The sequence below is a fragment of the Xyrauchen texanus genome, chromosome 9, assembly GCF_025860055.1.
Source record: "Xyrauchen texanus isolate HMW12.3.18 chromosome 9, RBS_HiC_50CHRs, whole genome shotgun sequence".
Classification (NCBI taxonomy): domain Eukaryota; kingdom Metazoa; phylum Chordata; class Actinopteri; order Cypriniformes; family Catostomidae; genus Xyrauchen; species Xyrauchen texanus.
The window spans coordinates 23753793-23772688 of record NC_068284.1 but is presented as its reverse complement, the minus strand read 5'-3'; the positions used below and the strand labels follow the sequence as shown (position 1 = coordinate 23772688).

The following is an 18896-nucleotide window of genomic DNA, read 5'->3' as shown; positions in this document are numbered from 1 at the left end:
AGTATTGAAAAAGAAAAAGTAAAACAACAAAAGTGCGTCTTCTGTGGTAGAGATTCTGTTTTCAGCTTCCGTTAAACGGGATTCGTTCGAGGACACTCTTTGTGATAAGTTGGATAAAGTCTCGTGCACTGCAGAAACAGAGGTGGATATGGCATCAAGTGTCAAAACGACCATCGATGTTCCCCAATCGAGCACTAAGCGCTCATATTTCGTTCAAAACTAGGTCAGTTTGTTCCGATGGGGATGAAGACGTTTCTGCTGATGCAGTTTGTTTCTTCTTTTTCTGTGATCGCGAAGTTGTGAAAAGTGGAAAGTCCTTTGGATCTTGAGTCTCAGACATATTAGCCGTGTGCAGAGTCTATTAATTAGGAGATTCTTTGACTTAAACCAAAGAGAGTAGTAATTTATTAAGCAATCAGGAGCGGAGCTACAATTTAAGCGGCCATCTTCTCCAGCGTCCGCGAGCGCCCCTTTTCTTGAATACTCTTTTAATTGGATAATTTCTTACTCAAGTCATTATTTATGTTAGTACTGTTACTTCTACTTGAGTAATTTTTTTAAAAGTAATTGTACTTTTACTTGAGTATAGTTTTTGGCTACTCTACCCACCTCTGCTGACTATACATTGTGATCAGTTGAATGCCACTTTGGTGAATAGTACCAATTTGAAAAGTACCAATTTCTTTCCATAAGAGAAAATATGTACATTATACCAAACTTTTGGTCGCCATTGTATATATATATATATATATATATATATATATATATATATATATATATATATATATATATATATATACATACATACACATACATACATACATACATACCGATTAGCCACAACATTAAAATCACCTGCCTAATTTTGTGTAGGTCCTCCTCGTGCCACCAAAACAGCGGCAACCCCCATCTCAGAATAGCATTTTGAGATGCTGTTCTTCTCAATACAATTGTACAGAGTGGTTATCTGAGTTACCATAGACTTTGTCAGTTCGAAACACCTTGTTGATGTGAGAGATCTACGGAGAATGGCCAGACTGGTTTGAGCTGACAAAAAGGCTGCAGTAACTCAGATAACCCCATGTTGGGTTCCACTTCTGTCATCCAAGAACAGAAAACTGAGGCTGCAGTGTGCTGACCATTTGTGTACCTCCAAGCAATGTTTTTCCAATAGTCCAGGGGCCGGTTGCATAAACATAGCCATTAACTTAAGACTGCATCTAACAATTAGTTTGACTAGCTAAAGACGCCATAGAAAGCCTGTTGCATAAAACAAGCTCACAGTTGTCTTTAGTAAGACAGTCTAATTTGTATTGCATTGTGGGAAAAATAAGACACTGAACAGCTTAAAAAAAAAAATTATTCGCTGAGAATATTTGCTTATTAGAGGACTACAATGCTTCAAAATGTATTTTAATGAACAGATTTAGTGATTTAACCCAAATAATTAAAAACACAACATTTTGTTACCATTTTTGAAGTCAAAGTCTTCAACCAAGACTCAATTCAAGCCCCTTTCTGCCCCCACTGGCTCAGCTGACAGTTATTTTCATTGGCAAAATGGAACGTAAACAAAAGTTAGCCTGAGGTGTGCTGTCTTACATTTTGGTCTTTAATTAGACTGATCTAAGTTTTTATGCAACTGACTGAAAAAATTATGACCAACATTTTAGACGACTTACTAGTAAGACTAGTCTAAACCAGTTTTATGCAACCGGCCCCAGCTGTCCAGTTTTGGTGAGCCTGTGCCCACAGCAGCCTCAGTTTCCTGTTCTAAGCTGACAGTAGTGATACCCAGAGGGGTCTTCTACTGTAGCTCATCCACCTCAATGTCGACATGTGTGTTCAGAAATGCTTATCTGCATAGCACTGTTGTAACGTGTTTATTTGGGTTAATGTCAACCTTACTGTCAGCTTGGACCAGTCTGGCCATTCTCCTCTGACTTCTGTAATTAACAAGCCATTTTCGCCCACAGAACTGCCACTCGCTGGATGTTTTTTGTTTTTCGCACCATTCTCTTTACACTCTAGAGACTGTTGTGCATGAAAATCCCTGGAGATCAGTAGTTATAGAAATACTCAAACCTAGCACCAACAATCATGCCATGTTCAAAATCACTGAAATCAAATTTTTGTCCCATTCTGATGTACTGATGTTGATGTGAACATTAACTGAAGCTCCTGGCCTATTACACTGCTGCCACAAGATTGGCTGATTAGATAATCGCATGAATAAGTTGATGTACCTAATAAAGTGGTTGATTAGTGTATATATTATATATAGGCCTCTGGCTTGCAGGGTGGCCACCTCACACATACTGCAAAAACACTTACTTATTTCTCAGATAAAACATATACAACACATGTAAAATGTTACTAGATTTTCTTGCTTTAGTATAAGGATGTTACATCTCAAATCTTCAAATGATAGCCAAAACAGTATCCACACAGCACTGCTTGCCATTTACAAACAGCAAAAATACAGATATACAGACAGACATAGGTGTTACTTTACTGCACTAACAGTCTCCACCAGCAGATGGGGCATGGGATTATACATGAAATTCTGAAGTTATAATAAAAAAGTATGGTGGATGAATTCATATCTATGGGCAACATTTTTGAAAATCATAATTTGAACAGAATTGTCAATTTATTGCCACAAAATAGTTGTTGTGGGAGATTCAAAAGGCAAATTAATACAGTTTAAAGAGTTTAAAGGGGTCATGACATGAGAAACCAAATTTGCCTTGATCTTTTGGTATATAAGAGGTCTTTGTATCATTAAAACGTCCTGCAAGTTTAATATTTTAAGACGTCCTCCCCATTCTAAACGAATCATTTATTTAATCAAGCTCAAAATACAGCCCGTTCTGGATTCATGGTTAGAAGTGACGTGTCGGTTAGAAGTGACGTAACAGCGTTTGCATATGACCGCCTCCAGCACAAGATAACTATGCTTTAAGCGCCAAGACACCTACGCTCATTTCAGTATCGCCGTCGCCTCACAAGTGTTCAGTCGATGGACAGCGAGCTCTGACAGAGACTACTTGTGCACAGGAAAATTACGATGCCACACAGATGTGCTGTTCCTGGCTGTGGTCAAACAAAACCTCTGAATAAGCTGCCGAAAGATCCAGACGTCAGGGAAAAATGGATGCAGTTTATTTTTTGCGGACGTCCCAGTCACAGCAAGGTTAACTTAAGCGTTTGTTCTGTACATTTTAAGGATGACAGTTTTGAGAACAAATCTCAATATGATGCTGGCTTTGCCAGAAAACTGTTGCTCAAAGATAAGTCCGTGCCGACTATTCTGGGAACAACGACGACGCAAAATGTAAGTAATCTATTTTAAACTTTAAACTACTTTTTAAAGCGCAATTTCATTCATTATGAATAATCACAGTGTTTTTACTTAGTTTACTTGCATATTGTTCTGGCTGGGGGCGTCAATAATTGATACATAGGCACTGACGTTAGCCAATCATAACAGTGGGCGTTAACACTGAAGTCTTAAATGGAAAACGCCCCCAAAACAGACTGTTTGAATCAGAGGATGAGAAACAGGGTGGGAAAAGGTCATAAATCACTAGATTTTAAAAGTTTTTCTTAAAAAAAAAAAATATTAATACTATAATTGCACCTAAGGGAACATAATAATACAATAAAAAACCCATGTCATGACCCCTTTAAAGACCGGTCTGAAAGAACGAAAGGTATGGCCGCAGTTCAATCCAGATATTGCTGCTAATCAAACTCTGACAAGTGTAATGCCTGGACTGAGCATGAAGGCTTTGAAATCGGTATTGTTTCTGTCACCCCACACAGTTGTTGTCATTAGTGACACACTTGAAGAGGTCAGACTTGTAAAAAATGTTCTAAGCAATGCCATTTACCACCCAGGAGGCAGAAGGTCATGATTCCGAAAATTTTGAAATGGCTCATCTGGCACACAGCCCGTCCATTTTTTAACTTAACTGTATTCTTCACGTTGTGTAAAAAAGTTTGAGGTCAGAAATTTCATAGATCAACTGAGACAGTGGAAAAACTTCAAGTGTCCCATGCATTTGGGCAGGAGTTTTATGGGGTAGAGTATACATTGGTAATGATCTGAAAGTTTTTACATGAAGTGTAAAGTCTCTCATTTCCTGTCCCTGTGTGCTCTAGACAGGGGATATGGTCTAGTTAGTGCAATGAGACCAATGGAAAGTGAGGATTCGAGGGAGATGGAATCTTTAACAAGCATGAAGCTTTCATCGGCCGACACCTCCCAAATACCTTAGACTGCACTGGAACACAGGTGAAAAAATTCTCAGTAGTGAGTAACAGCAACAAATAGCTAATCAGGAAAGGCCTTGTAATGCTAGGGCGACATTTGTCTTTTTCCATACATGTTATGCTGTTAGTTATGCTAAGCATTTTATCTTGTGTGGTCTCTCTGAAACACTAGATGGCAGACTTTGATCCCTGGTAAAAAATTCCTCAACTTCAAAAAGAGTCTCAACTAACAACACTCAAATGACTTCTGAGATTCCACATGCTTTTGTCCTTTAAGTAAGTGGACTTAAAGGTAAAGTTCACCAAAAATTAAACTTCTTTCATCATTAACTCACTCCTCATGTGGTTCAAACCTGAATGACTTTCTTCTGTATAACACAAAAGAAGACATTGAGAGCCTGAATGTTCACCTCAGTCACCATATTATATATATATATATATATATATATATATATATATATATATATATATATATATATATACAGTGCATCCGGAAAGTATTTACAGCGCTTCACTTTTTCCACATTTTGTTATGTTACAGCCTTATACCAAAATGGATTATATTCATTTTACAAAAAATACCCCATAATGACAACATGAAAGAAGTTTGTTTGAAATCTTTGCAAATATATTAAAAATAAAAAACAAAAAAACTCACATGTACATAAGTATTCACAGCCTTTGCCATGACACTCAAAATTGAGCTCAGGTGCATCCTGTTTCCACTGATCATCCTTGAGATGTTTCTACAACTTGATTGTAGTCAACCTGTGGTAAATTATGTTGATCTGTGCACACACCTGTCTATATAAGGTCCCAAAGTTAACAGTGCATGTCAGAGCACAAACCAAGTCATGAAGTCCAAGGAATTGTCTGTAGACCGACGAGACAGGATTGTATCGAGGCACAGATCTGGGGAAGGGTACAGAAACATTTCTGCAGCATTGAAGGTCTCAGCAAGCACATTGGCCTCCATCATCCGTAAATGGAAGAAGTTTGGAACCACCAGGACTCTTCCTAGTGCTGGCCGCCCAGCAAAGCTGAGCGATCGGGGGAGAAGGGCCTTAGTCAGGGAGGTGACCAAGTGCCCAATGGTCATTCTGACAGAGCTCCAGTGTTTCTCTGTGGAGAGAGGAGAACCTTCCAGAATAACAACCATCTCTGCAGCACTCCACCAATCAGGCCTGTATGGTAGAGTTGCCAGACGGAAGCCACTCCTCAGTAAAAGGCACATGACAGCCCACCTGGAGTTTGCCAAAAGGCACCTGAAGGACTCTCAGACCATGAGAAACAAAATTCTCTGGTCTGATGAAACAAGGATGGAACTCTTTGCCTGAATGGCAAGCGTCATGTCTGGAGGAAACCAGGCACCTCTCATCACCTGGCCAATACCATCCCTACATTGAAGCATGGTGGTGGCAGCATCATGCTGTGGGGATGTTTTTCAGTGGCAGGAACTGGGAGACTAGTCTGGATTGAGGGAAAGATGAATGCAGCAATATACAGAGACATCCTTGATGAAAACCTGCTCCAGAGCGCTCTACAACTTTTTTTGAGTGTCATGGCAACATCTCTGGAGAGATCTGAAAATGGCTGTGCACCGACAATCCCCATCCAACCGGATGGAGCTTGAGAGGTCCTGCAAAGAAGAATGGGAGAAACTGCCCAAAAATAGGTGTGCCAAGCTAGTAGCATCATACTCAAAAAGATTTGAGGCTGTAATTGGTGCCAAAGGTGCTTCAACAAAGTATTGAGTCAAGACTGTGAATAATTATGTACATGTGATTTTATTTATTTTTTTTATTTTTAGTTTTAATAAATTTGCAAAGATTTCAAACGAACTACTTTCACGTTGTCATTATGGGGTATTGTTTGTAGAATTTTGAGGAAAATAATGAATTTAATACATTTTCGAATAAGGCTATAACATAACAAAATGTGGAAAAAGTGAAGTGCTGTGAATACTTTCCGCATGCTCTGTATATACATATTATATATTACTTGCATTGCATCTTTTTTTCCCATTTGAAAAGTGAATGGTGACTGAGGCTAACATTCTGCCTAATATCTTGCAAAAGTTATGGGCTTGGAACAACATATCAATGAATAAATAATGACAGAATTATTATTTTGGGTGATTTATCCCTTCAATACCTGTAGAACTTTTCCATGACTATATTGCCATAGAGTCAGATTTACTGTATACAGGTATGTGTGTAGTACCTGAACGTCACAGACTCTTGCACACAGCACTCACTACTTCCAAAGCCGAGTCAGAATAAATGAACCATGCTTAAATGAATATTTCACTTAAGTGGTCTTACTCTCTTTAGTCATTATCCAGTGATTAAAAGCATATGACTCTTCATTCCTGTAGTGGCTGTCTCACTGTAAACACTCTCTGATCAGATTATCCAGTTATAGTCAGCAAGACAAAATGCAAGCTAAAGACCTTACTTTCCTTCCCCATTTGTCTTGAGCACTTTTCTTACCCTATACTTCTGACACACTCACTCCCACCAGCAGAACCAGCTGCAAAAACACACCCGAGTTCACAGTGACTTGGTCACCCCAAAACACTATGAAAAAACACTAATCAAGAGACAAACCACTGCCAAAATCTAAAGCTTCCCTCCAACTCAAGCTTGTTCCCTTTTCTTGAAAAATTGCCAACTCTCCAGGTGCTGTGTGTTTGAGCTCTCTAGCTATGGGATCCCTAAAAACAATGTGAAAAGAGTTGGAAATTGTTTTATTTGTTGTGAAGATTTACAGACCAATCTGAAATAAGTCTTTCAGACTCTATTTTAGGAATTACATTGCAAGCAACAATGCAGGTAACAGTCACAGTGCCTATAGATGCTTTTCCACCAACATGCCGAATAGTTACTATTGTTGAATTGTGCCGATCTCTAAAGATCTGGGCTCGTTGACATGTTTATGGTTTCTTTTTCCATTGTGGTTCAGCACATTCAGGATTAGAATGGACTGTCTGGGAAAGTGACCAATCGGGAGTCGGCACAACAGTAAAGCCATATTGCCAGAATATTTATTTGTACAGAGTACAGTTAGCTAGCCATATTGATAGATTCGAGCAGAGAACGGTTTGTAATCGCACCATACCCAACTGTCTTTGAGTGAAAATGCTAATGGAACCGTTAATAACTGTGCTCCGAAACGTTTGAACTAATGGTGGAAAAGAGACTAATGATAAATTATGTTTTGCAAAGGCAAAATTCTGTAAAATATTTTGTCAATATTAAGTTGCGACCAAAATCGGTTATCTTAGACAGTCCTTAGAATAGATTGCCCTGTGACAAACTTTGGCTTGACAGGGTTTGGTTTATATGTTCAGATTCAGAGAAAACAAAGTGTAAAAATTTCAGTAAAAACATAATCCACACTTCTTTTCCAGGAGGTTCCGTGTTAAGCCCCATACACACCGCAAACGACATTGACGCTTGGTTTCGCTAGACTGCGATCTGTGTCGCTGGTGGACATTCCTACTGCTGTTACTTTAATGTAATCACTGGACTGCATGTCTGGCCATAGTAGCTTTGGAAGTTCTAATTACAGATTATACTGCCGGTAAAATATAGATATCATTCTACTTTGACAAGGAATCAGTTCTATTGCTTCTAAAATTTTGCAGGGAAGAGTGTTATTATACAGTATAAACTGCAACAGTGCTCAGTGCATCACGTGCATGATGTGAGCTCCATTGTCTTCACTTTCATCGGTAGCTCCCGAATATCGTTCGTCATTTGCATAAAGTTAAACTTTTCAGAACTTGTCTTGTCGCTCACCACAACAATAACTGTCGCTAATGATCACTGCAGCTCGTGACGCTGGAAGTCGCTCTCATGAAAAATAAATTAGTGTCGCTTTGTTGCACAATGTCACCAGTGGTGTGAAATACGCTTTATTGTAGTTACTGCCTTTTGCAGAACAGAAAACACAAGGATCATTATGATAGAATGAAAAAGTGGGAAATTCAATTTGAAGGGGTCTCTGCTACCTCAAGCCCTTAGTGAACCATTAACACTGTTCAATTAAAATGTTGTTTTTCAGCATTCAGCAGGCCATTATTCATTGTCCCTTAATAAACACTTGTGCTGCCCATTGGGACATTTCTCTCAGTTCACAGGAAAATGGGTAATCTTCTTGGATGAAGCTTCCAAACAGCATTTTAAAATGAGGGGCCCTACCTTTCTACTGCACAATTCTCGCTGGCATTCAGACAGAACTATATCATTACAGTGTCTAATTATCATGTGAACAGACTAAACAATAAATGTTTTTTTAGAAATCAACATTGCACATACAGTACATTTAAAGCCTTAATTAAATTATTATGCAGTTTTCAGTAAATATAAGACCACACCCATGTATTGTTTTTGGCAAGACTGCTATAAAGTGATAGTTTAGCTTTGCTGAACACTGCTCTGATATACATTGGCTATTTGTCAAGCTTTTTCTAAGAAATATTAAATAGTCAATATTTTATGTTTTGTCATATTGGTGTGTAAACAATGTAGTTTTTTTCAACAGACAGTTAAATATTCTAATAAAAACACAGCAATTCAATACAAAATTCATTAAGCCTCACTTATGGCTGTCTGTGTATGACCAACCCATATTCCCATCAATTCTCATTTCCCCACTAAAAGATCTCTAAAAATATTACTCTGGAAAGTTATTTAGAAAATTGTGTAAAAAGACTCTACAACTGACACACCGGAGTCATCCTACATCTATCATGCTATAATAAGCTATGATACAAGACAAATAGTTTGAGACTATGAGCCTGCGAACAGTTCCATTGTAAAAACAAAACAAAACAGGAAGCCAATGTCCCTGATACACCACTGTTGTTCACGTTACAGGAGGAAACACAGAGCTGATGTTTTTCTTCTGCCAAATCACCATGTCAGCTCATGGACTTAAGCAGCCCCAACACAAATTGAGGTTAAAGTACTGTGTTAGCACATCCCTCACTAAATCCTGGGAAAAATTCCCAAGGGCTAAGAGTAAAACATTCTGATGTCACCCAAGTGTCTCTATCAGTGCTTCAAATGATGCACACTGCTTATCTTTTGTTTGAGGCAGGATGTTGTTCTGTTGCCATGTAGTTTTATGTTGTTTCATACCAGAGGCATAGCTTCTGCCATTTCTTTTTGTATTGGAAACCCTTCACAAATAGCAACAGGCAGCGATTCACAAAGGGGTGTTCTGTGTAAGGGGGTTTCTTGGCTCAAGCCTTGCCTGTCATTTCATTTCCTCTCTGTGAGGGGCAGCCATGCCAGTGATGTAATTCCCTATTGACACTATTCAAACACTTCTAACCGATAAGAACGTGGACACAAAAGGAGGACCAAAGACAGGCTTCCTCACTCACTATACTCTCTATGCATTTTATTTTTCTGTTGTCCATTTCTTTATTCTGACTTTCAGGGAGAGCACTATAAACAAATGAAAGCAGTTTTCATTTGAGACACGAGTGATTCTAATAGTCAAAGACTAAAAATATGAGTTGTTTGACTGCCATCTGTTCATGTGTACAAACTAAACTTTGTGTGAATTTAATAGTAGTCCCACTTGTGTCATTCTCATAAACATAATTCAAAAGCTTTGTTTTCACTTTCTTTAGCTTACTGTTCTTTGGGTTCCTTGTTTCTCATGTATTTTATGCTGAAACAGCATTCTAAACCCATTTTACTTACATAACATGGCAGATTTCTAAATAAAACTGAATTAACAGGGAGAAAACAAATTCTGGCATCCACAAAAAATTAACTTGATTGTGAAATGTGGGAATTCTATACTAAAATGGAGCCAAACAGCATAAAACTGTTTTAGACAAGTCTTACTCGTTAGTTGTCTAAAATGTTGGTCTTCACTTTTTCGGTCAGTTGCATAAAAACGTTGATCAGTCTTTTTTAAGACCAGAATGTAAGACAGCACACCCCTATAACTTCTGTTAACATTTCATGTTGTCATGGATAATAACTTTCAGCTGAGCCAGTGGGGGCTTCAGTTGAGGGCTGAAAGGGGATTGAGTTGAGACTTGGTAGAAGAGTTTGACTTCAACGATGTTAACAAAATGGCTTGTTTTTTTTATTATTTGGGTTAAAATCGCTAAATTTGTTCATTAGACTAAACTTTAAAGCACTGTAGTCCTCTAATAAGCAAATATTTTTAGTGAATGAAAACTGTATTGCGCGTCAACTGTCTGCCAATTCATTTTAAAGCTGTTCAGTGTCTTATTTTTCCCACAATGCAATACAAATAATACTGTCTTACTAAAGACAACTGTGAGTATGTTTTATGCAACAGGCTTTCTATGGCATCTTTAGCTAGTCAAACTAATTATTAGACACCATCTTAAGTTAATGGCTATATTGCAACTGGCCCCTGAATGCAAGTTTATAGTCGATTGTAGAGAGGATGAAAATTTTGTCTCAAGAATCATATTTATTTGAGCCTCTAACTGTTGGGAACTGGGATGGTGGCTGGGAAGTGGAGGCTAAAATCAAATCAGTAAGTTCACTATGAAAAGAATCTCAAATGTCTCCCAATGGGATCAATTTCGATTTCACATTGACTTGTATGTATGTAAAGAAAAATACAATTAATTCATGTAAAACACCACAGCACTCAAATATATCTAAAGATAACAAAGGATACTTTGAAATGAGGCCCAAAGATAACAGAAGTAAAATGGCCTAAGTGCAATATTTTGGTGGTGCATTGATAAACATTTATGAGACTGGACTGCTCTCAGTCAGTCGGTCGGTTGGTCATTCAGTCGGTCACTCACTCACTTACTCACACTCTCACACAGAATTCAGGACTTCATTTTTTACCAATGGCCATACTCAAGTAAAATACAAGGACACTCAGGAGTTTCTTTTCACTTCATATTTGCCTCTAGAAGTTTTAACAGAGGTGTTGTGTCGATTCGCTCTCAATGAATTTAGTCAGACTAGTGGTGACCCGCTGTGGTGTTTCTGTGGCACTGATCATGACTCGTTGGCCTAAGCTCTTGGAAGTGATCCTTCTGATTTATATTGACTGAAACACTCCTATTGCCAAAGCAGGGGTTCCCTGTCACCATGGAGATTAACGGCACTTCCTGACAGGTGCAGTGAAGGACATATTGCCTTGTCTGCACCATGCAGTCACACCAATAGGGGAAGGTCTTCAGTCCAAATGGAGGGGGCAGTATCTAGGTATGTTTTAAATGCAGGCCTCAAATCTGAGTCTCCCCAACGGAGTCATATATTACAGACCATCGCAATTAAATTATTTTCACAAGCTCCAGACCTAAACAAACTATTTGGTTAATAGATTTCACCATGAAGCACATGTGAAACCAAGAAATAGAGAGAAGTGGTAAATAAGAAACCTCAAGAGTCAAGCACTAGCCCCAGCATCTGGAGCAACAGATTACCCTGTCAGCACTGAGACAGAAGCAAGGAGGCCAACCAGATTGACCTTCCTCTTTTGACCTCACCTGCTGTTTGGTCTAGCAATGAGCCATGAAACACAAAAACAAAGACCACACACAGGTCTTCAGCAATGACCAACGGCAACTGTTATGTCTGGAGTTGATTCCACAGATGCCAAGATGCTGACAGAAGGGCCACATCTTGATCCATTCATTGCTTTTGTGTTTGTGATGACACACACAGGAACTAAATAAGATAAAACAAGGAAAACACAGGCCAGCTGAGCACTAGGTTTCATTTGGAGCATTGCAAGTGCACTGTGTTGAAGATCAGCAGCTGGTTGCAACAAACCCCTTAAAGCAGATGTGTGTAAATGTTTTGATGTAAAAACTCTCTCTCGTATTCCAGCTTAATTTATAAGTAAGTCATTTCTATGTTGAATTTACCTAAAAGTATAACACTGCAACTCTATGGTGCAATCGAAACATTTATCTGTTTATTTGAACAGCCTGTCCATCAAATTGGCTTGACCAATGGTGTGAGTTTGGGGTGGAACTGTCTGTTTGTGCAACCAATGTGTTGACTGATGGGTCAGTGCAGAAGTTAGACATTTCAGGTTTAAGGTAAGAATATCCTTAGTAGCCCCATCCTTACAATTATAACTAAGGGTTTTCTTAACATAAGGGGTTTGTTACCGCTGGGCCTAGACCCTCTTTCCTAGATTCTCATTGTAAACAACAAACAGGTCTGTCACTACTGCTCAGAGGGTCCAACATTTCTGCAGCCCAGCGGTTGTTCATCTCTGTGATTGGCAGCTTTGTGTTTAAATTGGACAGTGGGCAAGGTTCTTGCCATAGCTCTCTTATTTTTATTGCTCCCTATGGTGCCAGGGAAGGGATCGGGTTAGCAGAAAGCTATTCCCAAACTTAGTTGTGACCTCCACAGCAACACTGGGTCCGTTTTCCCTCTGGCGACAGCCAGTCTCTCAGTGGAAAGGAATAGTAGGCGGGGAGTAAACTGATTTAGTCCTACTGACACCTTTGTCTGGGGATGACAAGGAGTAGGAGGAGTGCTCAGGGCAAATCAACACCATTAACAGTTCCTGTGCCAAAGTCCCTGCTATCTGCTCTTGCTTTGACCTACCAGTGCTCTCGAAAGGGACTATGTCCACCACACCAACTGCTTAGCTACAGCAACACAGCCCGATCCCAAAATATCACGTGGACCAATGTGAGACAGAGTCTGGGTGATGTGCATTTAATGAAAACATGTATGTTTTCTATTTAAACATCTAACTCTCATGTCTTTGAAATAAGCTAATCTTCAAAGGATAACAAGCATACTTCAAACATGAACCAATTCCACCTTGTTCTTCTAGAAAAAACCCCTAGGCAGTTATTGCACTAGCAATCTAAGCAACCCTCCACACTTTATACTTCACAGCATACTGGTAGAGAAGAGTGTTCTCTTATTTGGAGAGATATGCAGGGGACTTGGGCTCCAAGGCATCATTCGACCTTGAGGAAGCAAAATGCTCTAGTCTATCTGACTTCTTAATCACATGTGTCTACAAATCCTGAATCACACTGGGGTGTGTATTTGTGTGCTCATGTTGATGTGCAAGTATGTGACTCATCCACTTTAAGGGTTCTTAGGTATGCATTGAGCAGGTACAAAAATAGAGTTGTAGGAGGAGCCCCATTATTAAGGGGGTTCCACTCTTGACAGATGTCATGGCAACGTCATAAATAGCATGCCCTAGATAGAAACTGAACTGGTATTGGTTTACAAATCCAGAAAAATAAACATGTGAGGACTTACCAGGCAGAGAAATTAAAAAAGGGGTGGGAAAAAGGTACAACAGAGGATACAAAGAGCAAGGGTTAAATGTGCCACGAGGACCAACAAAGCATATAAACAGCTTGACCACACTTTGGTGAGTTACTGGTTGGTTGTAAAAGACTACAAATTGTTTTGAGACATTAACATAAGCATGTATTGCACATAATGGAAGACAATGATCACACTGGTTATCTAGGCTTATCAGATGTGTAGATGTGTTAGATTTAATCTAGAATTGAACACATATACGCCAAAAACACCTCTCTATATTATTCACGAAACAGGTGATTTTTAGCCATTCAAATGCATTGGTCATCAATATGATTTCAGCTTTCCAATAGTGACAATGACACTGAACTTTTTATTTGCAACAAGCATCTTTAGGGGAGAGGAGGCCTAAATCGATTTTAACTGCAATGTGATTATTTACATAAAAAAAAAGCCTAGTAACGGTTTGTTTATGACCATAATTAATTCATGGAATAGAAATGCTGTTTTAAGAAAGGGTTAAGGAAATTATTATTATTATAATTATTATTATTTTTACTGTTGTTATTGTTATAAACCAGTACCATATTTATGTAATAATTTACTAACTTGCATTGCTATGCGGTTTGGTTAAACACATAAGCCTTTATTTTGGCAGAAGCCTATATTTAGGCGGAACACTGAAGGAAGACATTTCTGTTTGTGGTTGAGTTGACAGTGGCCTTGTAATGCAAAGAAATGCACACATCCACTCTTCTGTCCACAAAAACCCAGTGTTATGAGGTTACCTTAGATTTGGATAGTAACTTTTAGTGGCCAAGCATATTTGGAACAAGGCAAATGTGCAACATGTGAATCTAGAGCGCTGTAAATATAACTCTATATGTATGTGTATGTGTCTACAGAGAGCAGCGCTGCACAAATACAGTTAGCGCAGTGAGCGGTGCATGAAGGCTATTTATTTATTTAATTAAATCGCAGTCCTTGCGATTTTAATAATCGCACAACATCATATTACGGTTTTGATTTTATTTAGATTCATTGATTAGCCTGGACTGGGGCTCATTTGAAACAGATGCGGAACTGACACTGGGATCAGGCCACATACAATGTGAAATAAGTCCACGGAATAAAAGATGAGGGTTAACTAATGGTGACAGAATTTTTATTTTTGGATAAACTATCACTTCAAGTAATTCATATTAACACAAATAAGACCCCTGCCATAATCTCACACGAGACTCCTGAACTAGAGTATGACAAACTATGATTTCTTCTCCCTACCATGATGGATGTGCAAAACATGGGCTAAAGTTGAAAGCCAGTTACAGAAGACCCTGGCCTTACAGTTAACTGCAAAGTGTCTCTCTGCAACCTGATAACCTTGTCAGGGGTAAGACGTTAATGCTATTACATACAATAAATTCGAGAAAGGGATGTGTCATTTAGTATGGATAAAAGTGCTAAAAATAACCAGTTTAAAATACAGTACTTGTGAAAAATGTTGCATAGTGAGGATGTCTTCAAAAATAATGCCATAAATAGTTTTCATTTATCAATTAACATCATACAAAGTCCAGTAAACATAAAAAAGCTAAATCAATATTTGGTGTAACCAGCTTTGCCTTTAAAACAGCCCCAATTCTCCTAGGTACACATGGACACAGTTTTCTTGGTTGTTGGCAGAAAGGATGTACCAAGCTTCTTGGAGAATTCACCACAGTTCTTCTATCTATTTAGGCTTCTGTCTCAATTGCTTCTGTATCTTCATGTAATCCCACACTGACACGATGTTCAGTGGGGGGCACTGTGGGGGCAATACCATCTCATGCAGAGCACCTTGTTCTTCTATTCTAATCTTTTCTATTTGGAAAAGTAGTGTTTAGGAGTCTAAAATATATTTTTCCTATTGACACACTAAAACTGAAGATATAAATAACCATCTTACGACAAATGTATTTGTGAAACACCTTAAGTGCCTAAAACTTTTGCACAGTACTGTATGTTACAGGTAGTCCCATTACTGCTTATTACTGATCATTTATTTCATTTCTCCTAGAGTAACCCTTGCCCCAGTTCATGTATATAGGACAATATTCCAAAAAGGGAATTGTATGTATGGTTTACCATTTATGGAGGCTATAATTCTTTGCTTCAGAAAATAGTCAAATTGATTTTCAATTTTACTAATGCTCACCTGGGCCATATCAAGCAGAAAGAAATACTATTTTAATGTGGCAGGATTTCAAAAACTATCTATATACATAGACCTGGTTAAGCTGAACTCACCCTGATAATTTCGGGTGTCTGTTGGATGAGAAGCGTTGAGCCTGTGTCCCTCACATTAGGAGCAGGGGTAGGTATGGCTGCAGATGCACTTGAGGGAGTTGTTTGTGCATTCTCTGATGAAGGTACTGGCACTGGGTCTGGAGTAACCTCTGCTTTGGTGCTGGCCAGTGTATCCTGGAGAAGACGCATCACCTCTCGTTCCTTAGACTGAGTGCCTCTCCCAGCTCCACTCTCCACCAGCTCTTGAGCAAAGCTCTCAATGCTCTCAAGAATCCTGAGTAGCAGTGCTCCATCATCCTCGTTACTGGCCTCAACTTCTGGCTCAGAGTGCTTGTCCACTGAGTGGCCAGAAGAACTTGCTATAGGTAGATCTTTAGAGTTACCAATCATATGCTGGTGCTGGGGGGAGCTTATCTGCTGGGTTCTTAAGTTCTTAAGTTTAGGGGGCAGTGGAGGCTCCTTTTGCATGTTATGGGAAAGACACTCAAGGTCCATTAGCAGTTTATCAATGTCATCAGTCCCTCCTTTAGTAGTGTGCGAGGTTGACTTTGAGAATGGTCTGGAATCTGTGCTTTTTGGCAAATATATCTGATTGACAAGCAAGTCATTTTTAGGCTTGAATGCAGTTCCATTTCTGCTAAGCTCAGGGTGTTTATCTGAAACACTAACACCAGGCTCAGAGTAGCCAGTGGGTCTTTTGGAGTACTGTCTGGACTCTGATAGACTACAGCTGTGCTTCCCATCCCCTTTCACTGTCCTGTCCTGCATCCTTCCCACATCTGCTTCCTCCTCCTCAATATACAAAGCCTCCATAGCATCTTTACAAAGGCTTTCACTACTGTTAGACAAGAGCGAATTTGTGGAACAGAAAGTATCCAGTCGGCTGTTTGAGACTGTGTGGTGGCAGATAAAAGGTGTTGAGCTGCTACTGGAGGCTGAAGGCAAGCTGCCATTCTGAAAATCATTAGTTGATGGAGATGTGCGTGCTATCAAACCAGGGAGGCTCTGCATGGGGTTCACATTGCCAGCAAGATCCCTAGAGCCTTCTTGAGGTTCTGGCTGGGAAGATTTCACCCGAGGCTTTGAGGGCGGAGGGAAGTGAACAACGTCCTCGTAACGCGGAGGCTGCTCATTGCCAAAGATGGGGGAAAAGGGGATTTGTTGCAACCCATGTATGCTGCTGACTAGTTCAGCAAGCTCACTGTGTTCTTGCCTCCCAGTTTGCCCCTGTTCCAACTCAAGAGGAAGCCTCTTCAGATAATTGGACAGACGTGCCATCACATTTTTATAAATGGCCTCAGGGTTACTTGAGTCATCACTGCTTTCACCAATAGACTTTCGTTTGATACATTGCTTGATGATGTCCGTGCACTTCTTCAGATCCTCTGAGCACTTGAGGAGAATGTCCAGACAGGCTTTAATATCTTCTCCTGAGGCACTGCTGTCTGTCTTGGTTTTCTCCAGTATACGAGATATTAAGTTCTCCTCGGTGAGGCTGTTTAGGTAGAGCGTGGCCACATTGTTTAAGTTCTGCTCCAAAGACGCACTGCGACTCAGCTTATTCTCTTCTAGTACAGACTTCTGAAATAGCCCGAATGGAGGACAGTTCTCATCATTGCCTGTGAATTGGCCGTAGATGATGTCAAGATCAGTAGACCTTCTGCTGAAGGAATCTGGCCTAACCTTACGACCCTTTCTGAAAGTCACGTGGCTGGAGGAGTACTTGATCTTCTCAAACGAAAACTCTTTGATTTTCCCACTGGCAAGGTTAATGGCCTCACCAGTAATATCCTTGAGGCTGGCTGAGCTTTGGATTGTTAATCCTTTCTTGGCTCTGGGGATGACCTGGTGATAGTCATCACAGAAGGAACCAGACCCGGAGTTCCCATTCTCCATAGTTTTTGACTCATGAATGATGATGGGCCGGTCAGAGCAAGGTCTGGACATGTGGGCATCAAGAAGCTCAGCACAAGTGCTCCTGTGAGCCACTGTGCAGTTAATTCCATGTTTTAGAGCACCACAGGGTCCATTACAGTAGTGTACAGTGTGCTGGACACGGCGGTCAATTACTACACTGTTGTAACAGTTTATACTGCTGACCACGATGCGATAGGTTGCTGCCATGGTCTATGTTTATTCATAAATTGGAAAGTCTGTTTATGTGATAACTTTTGTCACTTAAAATCAATCAATGCTATAAAGACATATTTATATAAAAATGACAAAGAAAATCAATCTTAAAAAGCAAATAAATGGTACTTTGTAGTTATTCCAAAAATTGTTTAGTAGAACTGCAACATTCAGTGGCAAAGTTATCCATTCCTAAGCATGGGCTCCAATGGCCTAATGATAGGCCTGAGTGCAGTACTCCAGATCATTCCCCTTGTAGACAGGAGACGCCTGTGGGCATGAAGAAGTCCTCTGGCCCCCTCCCCAATGCCACAACATATAGCCCACCTGGTGACAGCTTTCCGTTGATGTGTTCCGCAGATGTTCCAAGTTGCTTTTTTCTCTCTTGCCAGCCAGAATCAGATAATTGAGAGTCCAGTGTGAATGCCACCTGAGAGCAAAAAGGGGGTGGGGAGAGAAAGATGGCACTTATTTAGATCCATTGAAGTACAGATAGTCTATGAGACCCTGGGCTGTGTTTTTGCACCCTCTGGGTGATGATAAGCTTAGTTCTTTATTGTTAAGCTATAATTTTTTATTTTATTTTTTAAACACACAGAACTTCCAGCCTCAGTACATCAAAGTAGACTCAAAACACAAAAATGTGGCTCTTTTTCAAAGAACAAAATGGGTACAGAGTCAGGGGTACAAAAAAAATACTAGATGATTGTAAGAAATGTCCTATCACTAAGTGTCACAAAAAAATAAAAGAAAAAGGAGAATATACACACTGTCTTGACAGTTTGCATGTCTTTAATGTTTTGTTTCTTTTAAAAGTGAACACTGCAGATTTACTTGTCTTGGATAATTTGTTGAACATCTCTCTTCATTAATCTGTGAGCATTTCACCATTTTAACCTCTATTTTGCACATCTAAGCCAC

The 18896-nt window shown here is 39.5% G+C and overlaps 1 protein-coding gene across 1 annotated transcript in view; it reads right to left on the bottom strand.

Moving 5' to 3' along the window:
- The window catches only part of LOC127649559 (serine/threonine-protein phosphatase 2A regulatory subunit B'' subunit alpha-like), a 49212-nt gene extending 30917 nt beyond the window's left edge, over positions 1 to 18295 (bottom strand). Inside the window, exon 1 of the mRNA XM_052134716.1 lies at positions 15846 to 18295. Within this exon, the coding sequence (XP_051990676.1) occupies positions 15846 to 17969 (2124 nt within the window). The 5' untranslated portion in view covers positions 17970 to 18295. The remainder of the gene's footprint in view (positions 1 to 15845) is intronic.
- Between the last annotated feature and the right edge of the window lie 601 nt (positions 18296 to 18896).